The sequence below is a fragment of the Phaseolus vulgaris genome, chromosome 10 (genome assembly GCF_051622355.1).
Source record: "Phaseolus vulgaris cultivar YP4 chromosome 10, ASM5162235v1, whole genome shotgun sequence".
Taxonomy (NCBI): Eukaryota; Viridiplantae; Streptophyta; class Magnoliopsida; order Fabales; family Fabaceae; genus Phaseolus; species Phaseolus vulgaris.
In genome coordinates this window covers 23,428,157-23,452,419 of record NC_143507.1, presented here as the reverse complement: position 1 = coordinate 23,452,419, position 24,263 = coordinate 23,428,157, and the positions used below count along the sequence as shown (strand labels likewise).

At 40.7% G+C, this 24,263-nt stretch overlaps 1 protein-coding gene and 1 long non-coding RNA gene across 2 annotated transcripts; both read left to right on the top strand.

The window, feature by feature from the left end:
- The first annotated feature begins 9,631 nt into the window (after nt 1-9,631).
- Nucleotides 9,632-10,063, top strand: LOC137816595 (uncharacterized). The gene has a single exon (XM_068619795.1). The coding sequence runs from the start codon at nt 9,632-9,634 to the stop codon at nt 10,061-10,063; it is 432 nt and encodes a 143-aa protein (XP_068475896.1).
- An 11,904-nt stretch (nt 10,064-21,967) lies between these two features.
- LOC137819393 (uncharacterized) lies at nt 21,968-24,037 on the top strand. The gene is made up of 3 exons (XR_011082282.2): nt 21,968-22,730; nt 22,830-23,028; nt 23,116-24,037. It is a non-coding gene; the product is annotated as an uncharacterized LOC137819393 (long non-coding RNA).
- Nucleotides 24,038-24,263: the final 226 nt, after the last annotated feature.

Here is a 24,263-nt window from a genome sequence, read left to right as displayed (position 1 = left end):
ATAATTTCAGAATTTGACTTTTTGATGAAGAGAGTCTTGCCAATCATTCCCCAGCCATGAGACAAAAGGAAGTTGCTAAGCCTTTCATACCACTGTCTTGGAGCTTGCTTCAGCCCATACAAAGCCTTTTTTAGCTTGAAGACAAGATTAGGATATTGATGATCTTCAAAGCCCGGTGGTTGATCCACATACACTTCCTCATTGATGTAGCCATTTAAAAAAGCACTCTTGACATCCATTTGAAAGAGTTTAAATCCACTCATACATGCAAAATCCAACAACAACCTCATAGCCTCCAATCTTGCAACAGGAGCAAAGGTTTCACCATAATCAATTCCCTCCTCTTGATTGTAGCCTTTGGCAACAAGCCTTGCTTTGTTTCTTGTGATCACACCATCCTCATCCAGCTTGTTTCTGAAGACCCACATCGAACCAATGATGTTCATCTTAGCTGTTTTAGGGACAAGAAACCATACCTCATTCCTTGCAAACTGATTCAACTCTTCATGCATAGCTTTAACCCATTTTTCATCCTTGAGAGCTTCATCAATTGACTTTGGTTCAATTTAAGAGACAAAAGTAGTGTGCCTGCAGAAGTTTTAGATGGAGCTACGTGTAGAGAAACCTTGCTTTATCTGTCCAATGATGCTCTCCACTGACAGATCTCTAGGAATCCTCCATTCTTTGGGAAACTCACTCTGCTGCAAAATTTCAATCGGTTGTTTCGAGCAATCAACCGGTTGTTTTTCTGCACAGATGTCCAACTTCTCCAAATTGATGTTCTGCTCATTCTCTTCAGCACTGTTCTTCGAGATTTGAATGCTTTTGCGATCCACTTAATCAAAGACAACATGAACAGACTCTTCTACAGTCATTAGCCTCTTGTTGTAGATACTGTATGCATGACTATTTAGAGAATAGCCTATGAAGATACCATGATCAGCTTTTTCATCAAATTTCCCTAGGTTTTCCTTTCCATTGTTTAGGACAAAGCAGCTACAACCGAAAACTCTGAGATGATTAATGTTTGGTTTCCTTCCATTGAAGAGCTCATAGGGAGTCTTCTTCAGAATTGGCCTTATCAGCACTCTATTCATCACATAGCAAGAAGTGCTAACTGCATCAGCCCAAAAATACTTGGGAAGAGAAGATTCACTTAGCATTGTTCTAGCTAATTCTTCAAGGGATCTGTTCTTCCTTTCCACTACACCATTCTGTTATGGAGTTCTTGGAGCTGAAAAATTGTGCAAAATTCCCATCTTTTCACAGAACTTGCTGAACTTTTCATTTTGGAATTCACCTCCATGATCACTTCTTATTGAGTCTATGTTGTTGTTCTTTGTATTTTTGCAATCTTCTAGCAAGCTTCTTGAATGCAGAGAAGGCATCACTTTTTGATTCCAAGAAGAGAGTCCAAGTGAACTTAGAAAAATCATCCATAATAACAAGAGCATAATAGTTGCCACCAAGACTCATGGTTCTTGAAGGTCCAAAAAGATCCATGTGAAGTAGCTCAAGAGGTTTTAAAGAAGAAACAACATTTTTTATTTTAAAAGATTTTTCACTTGTTTCCCCTTTTGGCAAGCTTCACAAATATGGTTCTTCTCAAACTTGAGCTTGGGCAGCCCAATCACAAGATCTTTAGATATTAATTTGTTCAAGTGATTCATGTGAATGTGAGCAATTCTTCTATGCCAAAGCCAAGACTCCTCATGCTTGGATAGAAGACAACCAATTGAACAAGGAGAAGAGATATCTAAAAGATAAACATTATTGATTCTCTTACCAATCAACATTACCTCTTTTGTGTTGGGAAGACAGATTTCACAGGAGTTTGTTTTGAAGATAACGTGATATCCTTTGTCACACAATTGACTAATGCTCAGTAGATTGTGCTTTAAACCTTCTATATAGAGAACATCATGGATGACCGAGATATCTTTGTCTCATATGGATCCTCTTCCAAGAATCCTCACCTTGTTGTTGTCCCCATAGGTAACGCGCCCTTCTTGCTTAAAGGAGATGCTTAGAAACTTTGATTTGTCCCCAGTCATGTGCTTTGAGCACCCACTGTCCAGGTACCATTGTTGCATGCTCTCCTCCAAGGTTTCCTACAAAGAAGATTTTCAAGTACAAAGATTTGGTCCCCTTATGAATGTGGGTCCATTTGGTTTACATTCATTATTTGAACCTTTACAACATTTGGGAATCCACTTCATAAAGCCTCTAGGAACAACATATTTTCTGATTTTACAGAATCTGACAGAATGACCTTTTTTCATGTAATAGAAGCATGTAACAACCGGTTGTTTCGACAGATCAATCGGTTGTTTTTCTGGCAGTTTCGAAAATGACTTTGAAAATCTATCTTGCTTGTTTTGTGGGTTAAAACCCAATCCTGCTTTTCCAAAAACACAGTTTTGAGATGCCAAGACATTCTCAAAGTTGGATTGACCTTTTGAAAGCTTATCCACAGTTTTAACAAGATAATGAACTTTCTTTTCAAGATTTTTGCTATTTTCCCAAATAAGAGTATCACACTTGCAAAAAGAGTTTTTGTAAACAATTTCAAGGTTTTCAAAATCTGTTTTTGAATTTTCCAACTCTTCTTCCAGTGTTTTTACTATGTTTTCAAGCCAGCTATTCATTCCCTTTAACCGGTTGTTCAAGAGGGCCAATCGGTTAACTTCTTCATGTGTTTCTTGAAAAGCTTGAAGCAATTGACTGTAATTTTCAGAATTTGAGGAGTTAGATTACACTGCTTGAATCATCTTCCTTTTTGGCCATGAAGCAGAGGTTGAGGCTTTTTCTGTTTTGCCTCCTTTTCCTTCGTGCTTGGCTCCTTGTTCTTACTTCCTTTGATTCATTGATGTTCCCATGTGTAGCTTTGAGTGTGTCCCACATCTCTTTGGCAGATTTGCATTTAGATATCCTGAAAAACTCATGAGTATCTAGTGCAGAAGCTATTATGTTTTGAGCAGTACAATCAGGCTTGGCCATCTTACATTCTTCATTGGTCCATTGGGACCAAGGTTTTGCAATAAAAGATCCATTCTTTTTAAGCTTTGGAATGAAAGGGCCATTTTCGATTGAATCCCAAATTCCTTGATCAATGGATTTAACAAAGATTTTCATTCTAGCTTCCCAATACTTATAATTCAAACCAAAGAATAAAGGTGGTTTGTAGATTGAAGCACCTTTCTCGAAAGATAGTTTTACGGCCATTGAAAAAGATTTTCGGATCAAACTTGAATAACTTTCAAGTACCAAGCTCTGATACCAATTGTTAGAATGTATGGCTTTAAACTAGATGGGGGGTGAATGGTTTAAATAGGGTTTTCGCAAACTTTTTAGTCTAGAATGAAATTCCTTTGAGAAAACTTGATTCATAATTCAGTTTTGCCAAAAACACAAAGCAATTTAGCACAACACCAGAAAAACAATCGATTGTTTCGCAAAAACAATTGGTTGTTTATAACAGTTAACAAATATAAACTGAAATTAAAGAGTTCAAGGGATAGAGAGATTTCACACACAGTTTATACTGGTTCACTCTTAAGCGAAGAGCTACATCCAGTCTTCCCAGAAACCACTGGGGGAATCCACTAAGCAATCAAACCTAGATTACTTACACACACCACCAAAGAAGTGACCTTGATCCCCTCAAGACACACACTTCCTTTGGCTCAGCACATACACCACCAAGAATGTTGATCTTGACAACCTCAAGAACACACAACACTTCTCAACCTTACACAACAGAGTTTACACAAAGTACAGAAGGATTACACTTGTTACAGAATGATCTGAAATCAATACTAGATGAAAATCCTATTTCACCCTCTCTTGATCAAAGCAGTCTCAAAGCAATCTTTCAACTCTTCTAAAGCAAAAACAGTGAAAAACTCAAATATGTTTTTATATGATTTAATCTTGGTTGTTTGTTACAAAAGCTTAACAAAATATTTATTGCTTTCAAAGACTGGTCAAAGCATTTAAAACTGGAGCGTATTCAGTTATAAAATCATTTAAAGCTCAGTCAAAACACAAAACAGTTTTTTGTTATGGTTCCAAAACAAACAATCGGTTGAATGCTCGAATCAATCGGTTGTTTTGGTTTGACAGCAAGTCAACCATCAAAAACAGTTTTCAACCTTTCTCAAAACACCTAAGTATAAAACAATCAGTTGTTTCGATAAAATAACAGGTTGTTTTTCACTTAGTTTGAAAAACACTTTCAATTAAAAAGGTTTGAGAATGTTTAAGCTTTGGATTCAATCAAGAGTGGATTAACACAGATAATCTACCCCAGATCCTATTCTAAAACACTAGCAACAACAAGCACATCCATCCTTCCATCAAACTCAAAGGATTTGGATTCTTCAAAACTTGAACACACTTGATTCAACACTATTTTTTCAAATAATATCATTCATAAACAATCTTTTTCAACATGGTCTGTGTATAGGACATCTTTTTCTAAACTCCCAACGTTTCAAAGTGTTAAGTCAAGTTTGCCTATTTCTTCTTATATTCTTTTATCTAATTGCAAACTGACTTTGTTTATGCAGGAGTACTAAATTCGTGACGAATTCCCTCCAACTTGGGGGGTATGATGAGAATCAAAAGGATGCTATTAATAGGAGGAATGGACAAGGGCCAAAACATTTAAAGTTCTTCTTATTAGTCTTTTCAAAAGATGAGGCCCAAGCCCAACCCATGAGGAGCAAGGCCAAGCATTAATAGATGAGCATCAATAGGATGTCTCTTTTTGTAATTACTTTTGTGTAGTTTTTAGTAGAACTTTAAAAGGAAGGTCTAGATATTAAATAAAGGGTGCTAATGTACAAAACAAAGTCACACCTTCCATGTGACATAAAAGAGTAGGTGTAGATATAGATTTAGGAGGTGTCAAAGTAGGAAAGCAAGTCACACTTCTCATGTGACTTGTTTTGGCTCTAATTTTGAATAGTCTAGTTTTTGAATTGTGCCTTTTCATTTTCAACCCTCTTCTACTATAAAGAGGCCATGCTCTTGTAAGTTTAGAATTGAGAACTTGAAGAAAGGAAACTCTACTCAAATTGAGAGATAATTGTGAGAGATTTGATCTCCTTCACTAAGTCTTATCTTGTGAGCTTTTGAGGGCTTCAAGTGGCGGCAACTAGCACTCATCTTGGATCATCATCTCCAAGTGGTGTGCCCATCTCCTTCAAGTCTTCATCCATTTAAGTTCCTTCTTCCTTCCATCTCCATTTCCATGGTTTTTAGCAAATTCCAATCGGTAGTTTGTCTTTTTAGGTGTTGTTTTTTAATTTCCACTGAATATTCTTGTTCATCTTGTGTTCTACTTTCAATTTTGCACTTGTAGCTTAATTTGATTTTTTATTTGTATCTCCAATTCCTTGTGTTGTTCCGGTTCATTGTGGAATGGCACTCAATCTTATGTTTGGTTCATCTATTAGAAGGCTTTGTACTTCAATGATGATTCCTTAAGTTACTCCACTTGTTCCTAATTTTTTGTCCTTGCTTTCAACTCTTAATTGTTGTCTTTCTTCACATATATTGATGTGTTCATATGCTGAAAAGTGTCTATGCTTGATTCAACTCATATCAGTTTCTAAGACTGAAACTACTTTAAACACTTGGTGTTTCTTTGCCCTAATACTAACTTGAGCGTCGGAGTGCAAACGGCCGTCAAAGCGCCCTTTGTCTTTGCAGGTGAGAGATTCTTTGATCAAGAACATTTAATCTCAGGCGAAGATAGAAGGGCTGAAAGCTGTCGTTCGAGTCAACCGACAACGCGAGTCAACCGGTAGGAACATTTGGCACCCACCGTGGGGCCTGATAAAACAAGGTCCCACTCACAATCGTGTTGAGAGTTTTTACCAATGATATGAGGAGTACAAGGCAAGGATCTGCTATGGCTCCAGGTGTTGTGCCTCCTAGAGGGGACAACGTCACCATGCAACAACTCATGGAGACCATGCGCGCCCTCCAGGAACAGGTGGCGACATCTAGGGCTGAAATAGCCACATCACAAGCGGACAACGAAGAGTTGCGCAGAGCCAATTAGGAATTGCGTAGAGGTTTGCAGCAAGTGGGGGAACGCGCGGTGGATAAATGTTCCCCACCTGTACAACATTGCCAACCACATCTCTAAGCCTGAAGGTCATCTTCACAAGTGTCGAGGACCCAAAGGCCCATCTCACAGCGTTCCATACCCAGATGATGCTCATAGGAGGGTCTGACACTGTGTATTGCAAGCTGCTTATGAGCACGCTGGCAGACACGACGCTGGAATGGTTTGTCAGCCTCCCTGACGGACACATCACCTCTTTCGACCAATTCGTGACGCTGTTCAGAGAACAGTACCTCATCAACCGGGCCCCCACTCGATTCTCTTACGATGTCTTTGACATTAAACAATACTAGGGGGAGTCTTTAACGGAGTACTTGAACAGGTTTGGGGTCTAGGTGGTAAGGCTGAAACCCACAGATGAGGCCATGACGGTACACGCCTTCGTCAAAGGAATGTTGCCAGGACCTTTTAGTGAATCGTTGCTGAGGTTCTACCCGAAGACGTTCACCGAGATCAGGCGTCGGGCTTTGGCGCACATCGCTGCAGACGAACGAGTCACAGAGAAACGCGGTCTCGTTGATTTTATCCGACCTCAAGCGCCAGGTCGACCTCAGCCCATGAGGGTGCACGAGGTGACCACAGAGAAGAAGGGCACGGGAAAACCCTACGAACAGTTCCAGGTGGGGACGCGCACGCGAAGGGACACGCCCCCGAAACATAATTTTTTTATAGAGCTCAAGGAGATAATCGCTATCCCAAACATAGTGGCAAGGTTGAAGGTATCCCCGAAGATCGATAGGAAGATGGGGCCCAACAAGAACGCTTGTTACGAGTTCCACCAAGCACATGGCCACTATATACGCAATTGTTTGGCTTTGGCACACTAACTGGATGAGCTGGTGAAAAACGACTTCTTAAAGGATTACCTTCAATAGCAGCAGAACGACCAAGCGTTGGTGACCGCAAGGGCGGATCAGGCGCACGAGGTGCCCATTCATGGGGAGATCAACACCACCTCTGGAGGATGCACTGCCTCCCAGCGGAAGAAGTACGCGAGAAAGATGATGACGGTGGAAGTCTAGGAGGTAGATCAGACTCCCGACGTCGACCTTGTCTTCACCAAGGTCGATCTCCAGGATATCATACCCCATGATAATGACTCGGTAGTGATTTCGATAGTCATAGCAGGAAGGAAGGTGCATCGCGTCCTTGTAGACCAAGGAAGTTCGGCCGACGTAATGTTCTAGTCGACCTTCAACAAGTTGCAGTTGTCCCCAAACCAATTGAGGACCTATATTGAGTGTTTGTATGGTTTCGCTGGAGACCAGGTGGAGGTGTGTGGGCATATAGAGCTGAGGACGACCTTCACAGATGACACAACTTCACGCACTGCAAAGATCAGGTATCTTGTAGTCCCCTCAGCCTACAATATATTGTTAGGTAGACCTGCTTTGAACAGGATTAGAGCGATTGCCTCTACGAGGCATATGAAAATGAAGCTACCTTCCCTTGAGAGTACTGTGATCACCGTCAAGTCTGACCAAACAGAGGCTAAAAAGTGCTACAAGAATAGCCTCAAGACAAAAAGAGGAGTGTTCGCGGTTACTACCCAACCTCCAAGGGAAGAAGGGGTCTCTCGCGCAGAGATTGCCCGGGAGAGACGATCTGAACCCGTCGAGGACGTGCTAGAGCGAAAGATCGGTGGGAAGATGTTCAAGCTTGGCAAGTCCTTAGGCCAAGAATTGCAGGATCAGATCGCCAAGGTCATAGCACGGCACCTTGATGCATTCGCAAGGTCCGCCTCTAACATGCCTGGCATAGGTCCTGACTTCTTGTGTCATCGCCTCACCATGGATCCCCAGGTCCGACCTGTTCGCCAGAGAAGACGAAAATTCAACGAGGAGAGGCGTCAGGTCATTCGCGAAGAGACAGAGAAGTTGTTGAAGGTTGGCCACATTAGGGAGATTCAGTACCCTGAGTGGCTGGCGAACATGGTACTAGTAAAGAAGGCTAGCGAAAAATGGAGGATGTGCGTCGACTTCACGGACCTCAACAAGGCCTGTCTAAAGGACTCCTACCCGCTACCTAGTATTGACGCCTTGGTGGACAGTGCGTCTGGATGCAGATTACTCAGCTTCCTGGATGCCTTCTTTGGTTACAACCAGATCATGATGCACCCCAGGGACGAGTGCAAGACGACATTCATGACAGAGATGTCTTGTTATTGTTATAAGGTGATGCCCTTTGGACTGAAGAACTTAGGTGCCACGTATCAGAGGTTAATGGACAGAGTGTTAGCACCCATGTTAGGACGAAATGTCCAAGCATATGTAGATGACATGGTGGTCACCTCCCAGCAGAAGGAGCAGCACGTGGCAGACCTAGAAGAACTATTCATCACGATAGCGAAGTACAAGCTGAAGCTTAACCTAGAGAAGTGTGTGTTCGGGGTCGAGGCAGACAAGTTCTTGGGGTTCCTACTCACTGAATGTGGGATAGAGGCAAATCCTGAGAAGTGCGCTGCAATAATAGCAATGAGGAGCCCGATCTCAGTTAAAGAGGTGCAGCAGTTGACAGGGTGTATGGCCGCTCTGTCCAGATTCGTATCGGCAGGAGGAGACAATGGGCATCCTTATTTCCAGTCCTGAAGAGAAACAGCAGGTTCGTATGGACCCAGTAGTGCGAAGAGGTGTTCGTAAAGCTGAAAGAGTAGCTAACCGCCAGTCCACCAGTATTGTGCAAGCCAAAGCTAGGTACTCCGCTTCGCTTGTACCTCGCAGTTACAGAGAAGGCGATTAGTTCGGTCTTGCTGCAAGAACAAGACTAGGTGCAGAAACCGATCTACTTCGTCAGCAAGGTGTTGCAAGGCTAGAGGTGAGATACCGGGCCCTAGAGAAAGCAGCTCTGGCAGTAGCGTTCTCGGCGTGAAGACTTCGCCACTACTTCCAGAGCTTCACCGCAATAGTAATGACAGACCTTCCAATTCACAAGGTCTTACAAAAGCCAAATGAGGCAGGCATAATGGTACGGTGGGCAGTAGAGCTATCTGAGTTTGACGTACCGTATCAGCCTAGAGGTCCCATTAAAGGCCAGGTTTATGCTGACTTTGTCGTAGAGATCTCCTCGATAGCCACGCACCAAGAAGGAGCAGGTTTCATATGGGTGCTCTCTGTGGATGGTTCCTCAAACCAATAAGGTAGTGGGGTTGGTGTCATCTTGGAAGGACCAAATGGGTTGCTGATTGAGCAGGCCCTACGATTCACTTTCATGGCCAGTAACAACCAAGCAGAGTATGACACCCTGATAGCTGGAATGTTGTTGGCCAAGGAGATGGGAGCGAAAGGTTTGCTGGCAAAGAGTGTTGTTAGTCACAAGTCAGGTCACGGGGGAGTACCAAGCTAAAGATCCTCAGAGACACCTCGAACTATTGCGGACAATATGGTAGAAGTCCAATAGATCAGCACATCAGTAGGGGTGAGGAGTAGTCATCGGTCATTAACACAAGAAACGGTAAAAACACCCAGAGTAAGCGTGTACCCAGTTGTTGGGGAGATGTCGTCGCATGTTCACCAAGTTGAAGCAGGAGAAACTTGGATAACACCCTACCAACGCTATTTGGCCGATGAAGTACTCCCGTTAGAGCCCACAGAAGCTAGAAAAATCAAGAAAAATTCAAACAAGTACACCATGATCGACGGGAAGTTATTCGAGCATGGATTCACCCATTCTATCCTAGTGTGTGTAAGTGGCAAACAATGCACGCGCATTATGGCAGAGCTGCATGAGGGGATATGTAGTAGCCACATCGGCGGCCGATCTGTCTCATCAAAGGCCATTCGTGCAAGATATTACTGGCCAACCATGAGGGATGATTACACCAGGTATGCACAGCAGTGCAAGCAGTGCCAACTGCATGCTGACTGGCACAATGTGCCATGGCTATTCCATACTTGGGGGATCGACATTATGGGTCTTTCCCTTTAGCAGTGCGGCAGATGAAGTACCTCATGGTTGCCATAGAGTATTTCACAAAGTGGATCAAGGCTGAGCTAGTGGCCAGATCACAGCCCATAAGATCCATCACTTTGTATGGAAAAACATAATATGCCGCTTTGGAATCCTGAAGAGGTTGGTGTCTGAAAATGGTACCCAGTTTGCAAGCCAGCAATTAGGCAAGTTATGTACAAAGCTGGGAGTGAAACAGGTGTTCACGTCAGTTGAACACCCGTAGACAAACGGGCAGGTCGAGTCTGCCAACCGAGTTCTGCTCAGAGGTCTAAAGAGAAGGCTAGACAAAGCCACGGGAACCTGGGTGGAAAAAGTTCCTAGAATTGTGTGGGCTTGGTGTATGGCTCGGACGCAATGATTCTAGTAGAAATCCAGGAGAACTCACCGCGTTTCCAGAACTTCATGGTCAAGAGTCCAATGAAGAGAGAAAAATGAACCTGGACCTACTAGATGAAGTAAGGGAGGAAGCAAGGATTAAGGCTGAAGCCTTGATAAGGTGGGTGGAGTACAAATACAGCTCCAAGCTGAGACCTCGGCAGTTCCAGGTCACCGACCTGGTGATGCGAAAGGCCCACCCGTACCAACTAGAGAATAAGCTATCTCCCAAGTGGACTGGTCCTTTCAGAGTGAAAGAAGTCCTTGGGAATGGAGCATACAAGCTCAAAATCTTGGAAGGTGGCGCGATCCCTCGTACTTGGAACGCGACCAATCTTAAGTTTTATTTTAGTTAAAGATTTTTTGCATTGTACACGTTAAGGGGACACTCTTTTTCTCTCATAAGGATTTTTTAACGAGGTCACCCAAATAAAATTTCAGTTATTCAGTTAAGAAATATGTGTGCATTGTAGTTAATGAACCTCTCCCTTGAAGTGATACACCAAGAGCGGAGGTAGTTTGGTTCCCCAATGAGCCCCCTTTTGTGTAAGTTCACCAAGGCGAAGAATAGTACGGTTCAACCAGCTAATGAACCTCTCCCTTGAAGTAATGCGCTAAGATCGGGAATAGTATGGTTCCTTGGTGAACCTCCCTCTGGCGCAAGTTTACCAAGACTGAGAAAAGTATGGTTCAAACGTTAAAGGCTTGTCCCTTGCCTTTTTATAGCAAGGTCGCGGTCAGTTATTCAGACCTGCCCCTTGACTTTGTACAGCAAGGATGAGGTCGGTAAGACCCGTTCACTCGAGTTAGAAACACCAAGATGGGGGGCAGTATGGTTCCTTGGGGAGCCTCCCTCTTGTGTAGGCACTCTAGGGTCGAACAACATGGTTCATCGGTTATGTTCACCCTTACCCTTGTGATGCAGGGTCGAAATCGGGAGGATACACTTTCCCCTTGTTAGCAAGCCAAGGTCGAGAGCGGCGTGGTTCACCAATGTTACCAGCAAGATATTCCCGTCAATCTGAGGGGGGGGTAGGGACAAGATCAGCAAGAAGCCTTACCTTGCAAGAAGAAGATAAAAAACAACAAGAGGAGTTTATCCTCGAACAAAGGTTGAGCCAGTTAGGGGATCCGCGCACGCATCATCAGTGCCTTTTAAACAATGAAAGGCAAGAGATGAAACATATGAGGTTAAAGTGTTACCTAACGGGTGAACCTATGTTGAAGCCGCGAAGTAAGCAAGACAAAGGCAGTTCAAGGAAAGGCATATGCTAAGGAATATTTATATAAATATTTACAAAGGCATGAGTTATCAAGAAGACGAAATTACAAAGATTGCTACTCTCTTGGCACGAGTTGCCCTTCAACGACACACTTGGACTCAGCAAAGGGGGAAAGATCCACCTCAGGATGCACGCAGGCAAACTGAGCTATGGCGTCTTGGAACCCCTCGTCGTAGGCATCGGCGACATCGTTGTTAAGCTCCTCTTCGGTCTTCTTGAAGAGCTCGATTTTCTCAGCAAGCTCCCCCTCCACTTGCCCCAGCTGGACCTCACGCTGGGTGGCCCTCTCCTCCAACTTGGCCATTTTGGCCTGCATCCCCTCGACCTTCTTCTCCAGGTCGATCACCTTATTGTGAAGAGGCAAGATCTTCGCTTCCATTTGGACGGCCTCATGGCTCTTGTCAAAAAGAAGCTTCTTGACGTCCTTCTCGGATTGGCGAAGGCTCGCCAGCTCCTAGTACAAGGCGGTCTCACGGTTGGAGAAGGCTTTGGTTTTGAGGGCTAGCTCCTCCTCCAGTTTCCTCATCTTAGACTGCAAGTCTTGCGTTTCTTGCGCCTTGATCAGAGCGAGGTTGGATGCGACAAGGAAGTCTCCAAGACCCCAGGCCACGCGGTCTTGGAGAAAGTTGTCCTCCAAGCTCTCTACCATCTCTTGGTCTTGAAAGCGTTTGAGGGCATCTTGGAGAAGGGCAGGGAGCTCGGGAGGAGGAGGTATTTGTTGGCCTCCGGGGGCACTCTCCTCCCCACCTTCATGAACAATAAGGTGGCGCGGGGAGGAAGCGCTTGGGGGGTTATCCCTGAAGGTTGGAGTGAGCCCACCAGACGTAGAGTGAGAGGGCGCCACGACTTCGCCCACCCTCTGCCTCTTGAAGACGAGGGTCGTGCAAGTGCCCTCGTCCTCCGAATCGACGGCCACCACCCCTTTCTGCCTGTCGTCAACAGGGGCTGGTTCAGTTGTATTGGGGCAGAGGTGGCAGAAGGTGGGGAAGTTGCGGGTGACGAAGTGCCCACACCAGCAACGAACGCCCTACGCTTAGCAAGCACCTCGGCCAGCTTTTTCTTCTTGTCCTTGTTAAGGCCCATGTCTGCACAAAGACAACGAATAACAACGAAGGGTCAAGACATGTAGGTAACAACGATAAAGCAAGTAAAGGGGTAAGCAATGATAAAGCAAGTATGAGAAGGGTACCGATATAACTCTTAAGGGCCTTGGGGCTAAACTCAAGCTTGAGCAGCTCCAACATGCTAAATGGAGTGCAAAGGCCAGAGAGGAGGCCGCATACTTCCCGCTCCTGGGGAAGAAGGTCCTCAAGACACTTGGGCTTCTGAAGGTTAGGCTTCTCCGCCCATTAAAGAGGGAACCCATCTAAGAGAGTGGGGTCCCTCCGATTGCTCCGCACCTTGAAAAAGTGCTTCTTAAACCCCTTTAGAAGAAGAAGATGGTGTGACTCGACAAAACCAGAAAAACAGAGACTCGAAGCGTAAAATAGGGGAAATGAATGTGTAGAAAACCTAAATGCAGAAAACATAAACAGTCTCAGGCAGTTATAAGCATGTTATAGGCAGCGGAATCATAAAGCAAGACAAATCGGTGAGTAAAAATCATACCTTTGAATGAGTTGAGGTTCGAAGGTTTGAAGTTTCGAAACTAAGAAGAGAGAGCGTTTCGAAGAAATGCTTAAGAAGGTTCGCATAAGTGAAAGTAATGAAATAGTGAAGAGAGTGTAAGGGTTTAAAGGTTTGAACAGTGCACGAAGAAGTTTGAGCGCCAACAAGTCCCAGTCGTTGATCTTGCCACGTGTACGCTGAGTTAGAAAGTATGGTAAGATGTCAATTCGGTGTATTGTTCACATCCCGTTACCCAGTGCCACGTAGGTCGCCCAGCGCGATCACTTAGTCTTTTCGCTGAAACAAGTTACAGCTCAAGACTGGGGGCTTGTTTCCCAACCGGTCCTCGGTCATCGACACCATTGACTGACCTCAGACATCGCACACCGATGCCTGATAGTGGAAGGGGGCCACATAAGGTGGGCCCCAAACGTACCTATCAGAGGATTGGTCAGTCTTCGGACATCGGTACTATAGACCCCGATGTTGGAGATCGACATCGGCCCTCGCCAACAGAGGGAGAGATCGGACATTGGCGGTCTGAACGTTATGTTGGGCCACGCGAGGTGGGCCCTAGAATTATCCTAAGTCAACAGTTAAAGCATCAGATATAAGGGAAGCTTAAGTCACGAGGGATCCATGCACGTGGTGTGTATAGCGCATGCAGGTGCGGCACGTGGGAATAATACTTGGAGGTGCTAAGGACCATTAGGGTTAGGGTTTCCAAGGATTGTTGCATGCATGACACGTGAATACTTACGGCACCGTAGAAAAAGATGGCGCCAGAGATTAGGTGCACAAGTTGGTACCCAGGCGACCACACCGTTATTCGTTGCACTCTAGTTAAGGGAAGTTCTATGTGCCAGATACGCTAAGATTATGTAAATAGCGACGCAAGGACGTTTCCCAAGGAACCCTAGACAAGGGTAACAACACAAAGGTAAACCCTAGTTTCAACCTATATAAAGGGTGTCAAGAACCCTAGCAAGGTACACAATTTCTAAGACTAAAACTACTTTATACACTTGGTGTTTCTTTGCCCTAATACTAACTTGAGCGTCGAAGTGCAAACGGCCATCAAGACGCCCTAAGTCTTTGCAGGTGAGAGATTCTTTGATCAAGAACGTTTTAATCTCAGGCGAAGATAGAAGGGTTGAAAATTGTCGTTCGAGTCAACCGACAACACGAGTCAACCGCATGAACAACTATTATTATTAAGAGTGAAGAGAACTTTAGGAAATAAATTCATGTTTTAAAGCGTCTGTATTAGAACTAAACTCATATTTTAAAGAGTAAAATTTAAAAATAATATTAATAACAGAAACCGTATACTAATAATAAAATATAGAGATTACTGAAATTCTTTTTTCCTCATACATTAAAATAGTACAATATAGACCAAATAACTAAAGAAAAAAATAAAATATGGAATCACATACTCCATATTCGTTATTTGTATTCGATATTGTGCTTTCATTTTTATTGGTGTGAAGCTTTTATTGTAAAGTATTATTTAAATTAATTAAATTTTATATTTAATTAAAATTAAATTAAATTTAATAATCGATTTTTATATTTAATTTTAATTTTTTTTCAAATCAAACTGATTTTATTAATAATTTTACATATTAATATATATATATAATAATAATAACTATTTTAGCAGGTGCACTCAGAAAATTTCGTATTTATTTAAATAAACTATAAATTTATACTGTTAATATAAATGTATAAATAATGACATTTTTTATTTAATTTTTAATATTAAACATATAATGTGAATGATAAAAAAAATGCAAATACGCAAATGCAACAACGATTATATTTATGTTAGTAATAATAATAATAATAACATTAATATAATAATAAAAATAATAATTGTAATATTAATTATAATTAATAATAATAATAACATTATTAATGATAATAATAATAATAAAATTAGTAGTAATAATAATATTATTATTAATAGTAATAATAATAATAAAAAATTAATAGTAGTAATAATAATCACACTAATAATAGTAATAATAAAATTATTATTAATAACAATTATTATTATTATTATTATTGATCATTAAATTGTCTTCATCTATTGGTTACATGTTCTTCCATGTACTCATGGACCTAGGTTTTTTTAAATGTTTATTTTTTTCATAAAAAAACACAAATGCATATAAAAATATCAAGAAAATATTTTTGAAATATTTTATTTGGGCCAACAAAAATTAACCTTGGAACCAATTCTTCATGCACCTTCATAGAAGAAAGATAATGAAACTTTATCATTCTCTTCATCTTCTTTATTGAGCACCCTTCTCCTTCTCAACCGCAATAACCCAGACTTTCAATGTCATTGTCGAAATAGCTCTTCATCTCCATCGTCACCAACGTTGTTGCCCTCACCTTCACCATCTATGCACAAAAGTTGTATTCTAGATTCTAATAATCCAAAATATATTTTTTGTGCATAGAAGACGAAGGTGAGGAACTACTGCAGCGATGACACTAGAGGTGGGAGGTGATGACGCTAAAGGTAGGGTTTCTTGTGACGGAAAAGGGGAAGAGGAGTGCTCAATGAAAAACATAAAAATGAGAATAAAATTGTCATTTTCTATCTTCTATGGAGATGCAAGAAGAAAGTATGGAGGTGGGAGGTGATGATGTTAGAGGTAGGGTTTCTTGTGGCTGAAAAGGAGAAGAGGGGTGCTCAATGAAGAACATAAAAATGAGGATAAAATTGTCATTTTCCATCTTCTATGGAGATGAAAAAGATAGTATGGAGGTGGATGAAGAATTGTTTAACCTGGATCCTACATATTTTCAGTTCTACATAGTTTTAAAAAAAGTTAAAAGAATTTTGTGTTGATATTTTTTATAATTTTAAAATTTTATATATTTTATATTTTTTAAGCTTTTATTCTTTTTATAATTAACTTTATTTAGAGTATAAGACAGTGCTAACAACTATGCTTAATGTATTTACAAATGACATAAGTAAAATAATGTAAATTATATATCAACACTGTTAACGGTTTGTGTGAATTTTATTTAAGAAAAAAAAATTTAATTTTTGTCAAAAAGAGTACAAAGTGATGCATATGATCATACAAATATTTAAAGCATCGTATTAAATATCAGATGACAAGTCTGGATACAAATATATAAAACTTATTGTCAAAAATTATTTTTTTATTTTACTTTTTACAAAAAAGTTTGGTGATGGTATATAAAATTAGGTGGCAAATTGTATAAATATTGGGCCAAACGAATTGGCCCAAACTTCTTTAAGAAAATAAAAACTAGTGGGTCTATATACAAAAGGGAGTGAGAAATAGCAAAATTTTGTGCCAGTCGCATGGGCCTGGAATTTTCATAAAAATAATCTTTCTTCATGCACGTCCATAGCTTTTCCTGACACCCCATAGATCAAGCGAAAAGATAATTTTATCTTTAAAAAATGCATTCCAAATTGAAAAATCCAGAAAGTATTCCTGATTTTAGAATCTGGAAGGTATTCTAGATTGTAGAATCTGAAAGGTATTCCAGATTTTACGATACGAAAGGTATTTATGAATATGAAAATACCTTCCAAATTCTATAACCTGATGTTGTTTTGGGATCATCAATTATGGAATGAAAAATATCGATAGAATAAAGGGTATTTTTAGAAGTATGGGGTGTCTGAAGAAACTATGGAGTTGCGGGAAGAAACAGCCTCAGAAAAAACATGGAACATAAATATAAAGATGTGGGTGGCAAATTGTAGAAATGCTGGGCCTGATGAATGGACTCAGATTTTTGTAGCAGACATGTTGTAGATATAAAAAGCGAGTGACAAGTAATAAAAGGCTTCTTCTTCCTGCACCCTTACGTTTTTCTTCCTGCACCCCCACAATTTTGTAAATCCCAAACTGACCTTCACCTTTTATTTGAAAAAACTAGAGTTTTTTAGGTTACCGGATATCGGGATCCGGGAGTGTGCTACGGATTCATCAATCCAGAAGTGATTCGTGTTCTTTTTCAAATAAAGGTGTGTTTCGAAAGCAACTTGTTAATTTTCAGATTGCTGAATTTGGAAGTCTAATTTTTGTTACGGATTGATGGATCCGGAAGATTACCAGATTCATCAATCCAGAATATTTATGGATTTTCCAATCCAAAATCCAAAAAAATAAATGCAGATTTCCCATTATGTAAAATTACCGAATTGCATTGTCCGGAAGAAGAAAGAGTAGTGTGGATTTTATGTGTATTTTGGGGTTTCTAAAAAATAGTAAGGATATTATTGTCTTTGCATTACATTGTGGGGGTGGAGGAAGAAAAATGTAGGGGTGCAGGAAGAAACTGTCATAATAAAAATGTGGGGTCAAAGAGACCTAGACTTTTGTAATAAAAATTAGTCAATTACTTCCTACACCATATCACTGCACCCAATTATAGGGGAAAAGACAAAAATACACCTAAAAAAATGGGGTACATACAAAGTTACATTCTGGACCTCCTTTCCAAAACACGATAATCTCTTCCAGATAAATTTTTCTAGAATGTATTATTTTCAATTCTGGAATTTTTTTATTCGAAATGGAATTTTGATTTTTTGTTTCCGGATTTTTATATCCAGAACACAATAATCTCTTCTGGATCTACTTTTCCAGAATGCATTATTTTCAATCCAGGATTTTTATTTCCAGAATAAAGGGTATTTTTGGAATTTTTGAAATTGTGTTGGGTGCAGTTTCAAAAGTGTTGGGTGTAGGAAGCAATTGCCTAAAAATTATATATATAGAAAAGCAGGCTGCCAATAATGAAAAATGTTGGGTCAAGTGATTGTGCCCAAAGGCAAAATCTTCCTGCACCTTACAAATTGTGACCTGTATGAAATTTCCAAAACTACTCTTCATTCCAAAATTAAAAATCCAAAATTCAAAAAATACATTCTTAAAAGCAAATGCAGAATAGATTATTATGTTATGAAAATGAAATTTTAGAATAGAATTCAAAAATAAAAATCACATTCTAAAAAAGCAATACAAAATTAGAATACAAAAAATAGACTCCAGACAAAAACACAAAATCCGAAAACGTGTTCCATAAAAGGATTTCCAGAATTTAGAAAAATATATGGAATTCCAAATCTGGAAACGTGTTCTAGAAAAGATGTTTCTTAAGTATATTTTCATCTGCACTTCCCTTTTATTTGAGGGCAATTTTGTAATTTCAAAAAAAGGGTGCATGTTTAAATTGATAGGTGTAGGAAGTAATTGTAGGGTCCAAAATCTCTTTTCTTTAAGCCTCTGTTTTTTTTCGGTTGTGACGCTATTTAAGCGGGGCTGCTTCTTCCTGCACCTCCATACCTTCTTCTTTCACCTACATAGATTTTTGTATTTCCAAAAATGTCCCTCTGTAATATTCTGGATTACATAATCTGGAAGTCATTTTTCAAATTTGTAATTAGCTTCCGGATTATATAATCCGGAAGTCTTTTTTTCAGATGCATGATTACTTTTCGGATTACATAATCCAGAAGTTTTTTTTAACTTTCGGATTATGTAATCCGGAAGTCTTTTTTCAAATGCGTTTCCGGATTACATAATCCAGAAGTTATTCTATGGGGGTGGCACAAGAAGGATAAAAATGTATTTTCATGTTGTGTATGGAGGTGCCAGAAGAAGATATGGAGGTGCAGGAAGAAACAGTCTTTAAGCGGATGGAAGAGCGAGTGACACAACTATTTGGATCCAAGTGAGTGCGCTGATTAGAGAGAGGGAAAAGCGGGAGTGAATTGTTTTTTTCTTTTTCTCTCACATACACCACAACGCACTAGATAATCGATTAACGTTATTTTGTTATTTTACAGTGCAACACTAATCGATAAATGAAAAAAGTATAGTTGAAAATTGATCATCCCATGCATTAATGAGTTTATAAGTCGTATGAATATTTTAAAATACTTCATATTTCAAATATTTTTAAAGACGATGGTAAATTTGTAAACTTAATTTTAAATATTTTAAAAAAGTTAAAAGTTTTCTCAAAATTATCACATCATTAACTAATTTTAATAAATTGTTCTCACAAATTCACTCTATATACGTTAATCCAAACAACCTTATTTTCTTCACATTTTTCTCTCAAATTATTTCAAATTCACTCATTCAAATTTCCACACATCTACTTCCTAATCCAAACAAAACATAAAAGATTAAAATGTTTCATCCATAGGATTTTTCCATGAAAATTATTGCCAACATTTTGAGCCCACGAATTAAAAAAAGTTACAATACTTTTAACACCAATATTTTTTTACACTTTCATTTGACAATTAAATATATTATAATTTTATTATAAATTTTATTTATATTTATTATCATTAGTTAAATAATATTTTATTAGGAATTGTAAAGTGGAAGTAAGAGAAAAGGTGAATATTCCTATGCATACCCGAACACATGCACTGAAATCTTGTCTTTAATTTTTCTTTTAAGCTTTTGTCCCGTCCTAGTCCGCTTGGTTTCATGGCGAGGTATCTAACATATAGGGGTATTTGGACTGTAGGTTTTTCCAAGGATGATGATATTTTGACACTTTACTCCACCTTACATCTACAATAAAATATTAATATTTATAATAAAAAATTAAAAAAAAAATCTTTTATAAAAATATAAACAAAATGTAAAATGTTAAAATAATTTTTAAAATTAAAAAAAAATATAAATGATTAAAATATTAATATTTATTAAGGTGTAGGGTGGAGGATGGGTGTAAAAAAAATCATTTTTGTTTTTCCAAAGACAATCGCAAGTCTCTTAGCTTATTAGGTTCGAGCTTGGGAGACTGTGTACCTGAGGAGGCAATTTTGGGTACAAATAAGAGAAAGAAAAAAGGAGTAGGAACTTTTTGCTAAAAAAACCCTATAAAAACACTCATTTGTATTTGGTCACACGAGTGTACTAATATTCTTTAGTGACGAACGAATAATCTTTCCCCGATCCCATAAGAAATTCACAATGACTATCGGCATGAACAACCCACAACCACAAACCCAGCCTTCATCAAACGACAAGCCAAATAAAACCTTGTGATAGATTCTAGGAACCATTAAATAGCTTTATCGAGAAAACACTGAAACCAAACGACAAGTGGAGAAGACCTAAGACGAAAGTAAGCAATTGTGAGAATAAGCGACGTCTAGCCAACCTGCACTTGGACCCGCAATTGTTCACAAAGGCGATAATGGACAAACCAATTCCCCCTATGACATGGTGCCGGAGATTACTCCTTTTTTGGGATTCAGAGGCGCATTTGAAGGTGTTTCGTGCCCAGATACTCATATTAGGGGGATCAGAATCGGTCTTGTGCAAGATGTTCATGGGGACATTCATCGGAACTGCCATACAATGGCTCAACAGGATTCCTGACGGGACCATAAACTTATTCCACACCTTCGCCCAAATGTTTATTAGTAGTTCGCCGCCAACAAAACCAAACCAATGTTGATCCTCAACCTTTTTTATATCAATATAAAGGAAGATGAGTCACTTAAAAGTTACATGAATCACTTTTGCAAAGCTTCGATACAAATTCAATAATCGAACGATGAGATGTTTATAACCATCTTTGTTAAAGGACTTTGTGCCAACCCCTTCAGTGAGTTCCTCCTTCAATGCAAGGTCAAGTCCTTAACGGAGATTCGTGTCTCAGTAGGTTCTCAATAGAGGTCGAGGAAGTAATGAGACAAAAGAGGTCAGAGGAAAACACCCACCATCCACGAACAACTTGTAACCGCTCTACTTCGCGTTACAAGTCGCACACCTGCTTTTCTTTCTTGCTCTCTATATCCATAAGCTTATTTCCCTGAGATTGGCTAAACACGTCAACGTCACGACCCTGCTTGCATGCTCCTTGGCGTTCCCACAAATTTGAGCCAAGGTCCAATCCTTAGTCTTGGCCACCCTCCAACAGATTGTGGGACTTATTGTGATTAAAAACACTAAAAGAAGGATCCTAAAGACTTGCCTTCAGGTTTGATTCAGGATTTCAGTTCCCAATCATGATCACCTCTATGTCAAGTCCATGCCCATCAGAGTGCAAGTTGGTTGAAGGTTGAAGGTGTGCCTCAGTAGTGGTCTTTGTCCTCTTCCTCTTGAAATTTGAATTGGAAGTCGTCCTCTCTGCTTCATTAGACTCCACTCGAACATTATTAGGCTAGACCTTCCTATGATCAACTCCGTCTCCAACTTCGAGGGTAGGCTTTGAGGTCTGGAAGCTGTTCAACCAGTGAGCCATCTCTTTCCTGGAAATAACCATTTGACTATTAACCAATACTCAGGAAAAGATACTAGGGTAAAAGTTTATGTTACCTTTATTTACGCAACTAGCATCCCTTATATAGTGATGCTTTAGGTTACCAAAATTTTGGCTATACTCTGGAGCCCATTACTTTTTACTACAAGCATCACCCTATTTTGTTATGTAGTCCGTCATCCATAGAGGTTGTTTGTTTTGTCTAGTGGGCTTTACTGGAACATTGGGCTCTCCTCTAACATTGCCATCCGTTGGACACTCAACTTTGTCCTCAAAGTTTGAAGGTCCATTGACGAGGTCTGGGCTTATGAAATTTGAGCCGCGATTAGAGTTTTCGAGGGCGTTCCCAGTGCGTGGAAGGTTCTGGAGATTAGGTATTGGGGAAAGTGGAGCGGCCGCGGGGGACAACGTCACGTGCTTCTTCTTAATTGCATGACCAGGTGGCGTGTGCGGAGTGGAGAGTGCATGCGGTGCTATCAGAGGGTTTGGTGGGTTAGGGTTAGCAGAAGTGGGGGATCTAAAAGTGTTGTGGGGTTAGTTGTTGAGTTAGAAACACTTCCAGGAGGTAGCCCTTTAAACTATCGGAGTAGCAAAATGTGAAATACTGGATGTATAAGTGATGACAGCGGAAGTTAGAGTTCGTAGGCCACCGTGCCTATGCGCCGCACGATCCTATTCAGGCCAGAAAATCGGGGAGAGAGCTTGGGTGATAGGCGCCGCTCGACGGAGTGTTGCCGGTGTGTTTGAAGACGAAGCCACACCTAGTCGCCGACGGCAAAGGATCGATCTGAGCGGTGGTTGTCCGCTTGTGCCCGCATGCGTTGGCGAGTGCGGAGGAGGTTCAACTTCAAGTGGTGAAGGACGAGTGTGTGCTCTTGTAGGAGTTCCGAAACCGTGGTTCCCGTGCGCGGTGAAGGGAGCATGTCAACGGTGGTGGGCGGTGGCCGTCCATATAAGGCATGGAAGGGAGAAGTGCCAATGGAGGAATGGTAGGAGGCGTTGTACCATAGCTCTGTGAGGTGGAGGAATTTGTACCAGGAATGGGGGTGGTGACTGGTGAAACAGCGGAGGTAAGCTTCTAATCCCCTATTCACAACCTCTGTTTGACCATCGGTTTGAGGGTGGTACGATGAACTGAATTGCAGTTTTGTTCTTTGGGCTTTGAACAGGTTGCGCCAGAAGGTGCTAGTGAAGATGGGGTCTCGATTCGACACTATGCTAGTGGGGAGACCGTGTAAACGACAATTTCGGTGGAGAAGCGTTGTGCAAGGCTCTCGACCGTGTAATGAGTGGGTAAAGCCAGGAAATGAGCGTATTTGGAAAGGCGACAACAGATCACCCAAATCACAGTATGGCCAGCAAATGCTGGTGAGTTATAAAATCCATAAAGATGTCTTCCCATACTTAATGGGGTATAGGCAGTGGCTGGATTAATCCTTGCGGTTTTTTTGGTAGGTACTTATTCTGCTGGCACACCGAGCAGTGTTGTATGAACTCCTTGGTATCTCTTGTCCAACCTGGCCAGTAGAAGGAGGCAACTACCTTTGTCAGTGTGGGTTTTAAACCCGAATGTCCCCCTGTTGGGGAATCATGAAATTCACTGATGATACGCCTGCGGAAATCATGAACTTGAGGAAGGAAGATCCGGTTGCGAAAGAAGAGTAGGCCTTGGCTGGTGGAAAATTGATTGGGCAATGGTTGGTTGCTGGTGAACGATCGTAACAAATTGGTGCCCTATGTGGTGGTGAAGAACTGTTATAGTTCTTTGAATATGGTAGGGATCGGGGATGATACGGCCAACAACACTAAGAGAGTTGGCGGTTCCTGGCGGGAGAGTGCATCAGCCACAACGTTATTTTTCCAGGTTTGTATATTATTTGAAAATCATATCCTTGGAGTTTTGCTGTCCAATTTTGTTGTTCTGGTGTCTGTATTGTTTGTGAGAGCAGTGTGTTGAGGCTCTTTTGCTTTGTGTATATTTTGAAATGATTCCTGAACAAGTACTGACGCCATTTTTTTATGGCTTCTGTGATGACATACATCTCTCTCACATACACTGATGTTGCTTGGAGACGGGGGCACATCTTTTTGCTGAAAAAGGCAATTGGGTGACTGGCGAGCGGCGAGAGTGGCATAATTACGAATAAATTTTCTGTAGAATCCGGTGAGGTCGAGGAATGCGCGTAAAGCCGTGAGTGACCGTGGCTGTGACCAATTTGTGATTGCCTTTATTTTTTCTGGTTCTGGGGGCACTCCAATTGGGGAAATGATATGGCCCAAGTAACTAACTGTTGAGGTAGCAAAACTGCTTTTCGAAAGCTTAGTAAAGAATAATTGTGTTTGTAACAAATTCATAATAATATCTAAATGTGTCAAATGATCCTGCAGTGTGGGGCTATAAATGAGAATGTCATAAAAAAAAACTAAAACAAACCGCCTAAGAAGGTCGTAGGAGATCATTCATGGCTGCCTGAAATGTGGAGGGAGCATTAGTTAAACCAAAAGGCATAACTAGGAATTCATAATGACCATCCATGGTTTTGAAAGTTGTCTTGTGAGTGTCATTGGGGTTGAGCCAAACTTGGTGGCACCCTGAGTATAAG

What these genes read in the sequence shown, in the direction of transcription:
- LOC137816595 (XM_068619795.1), top strand. Translation starts at nt 9,632, where the DNA reads ATGTCGTCGCATGTTCACCAAGTTGAAGCAGGAGAAACTTGGATAACA.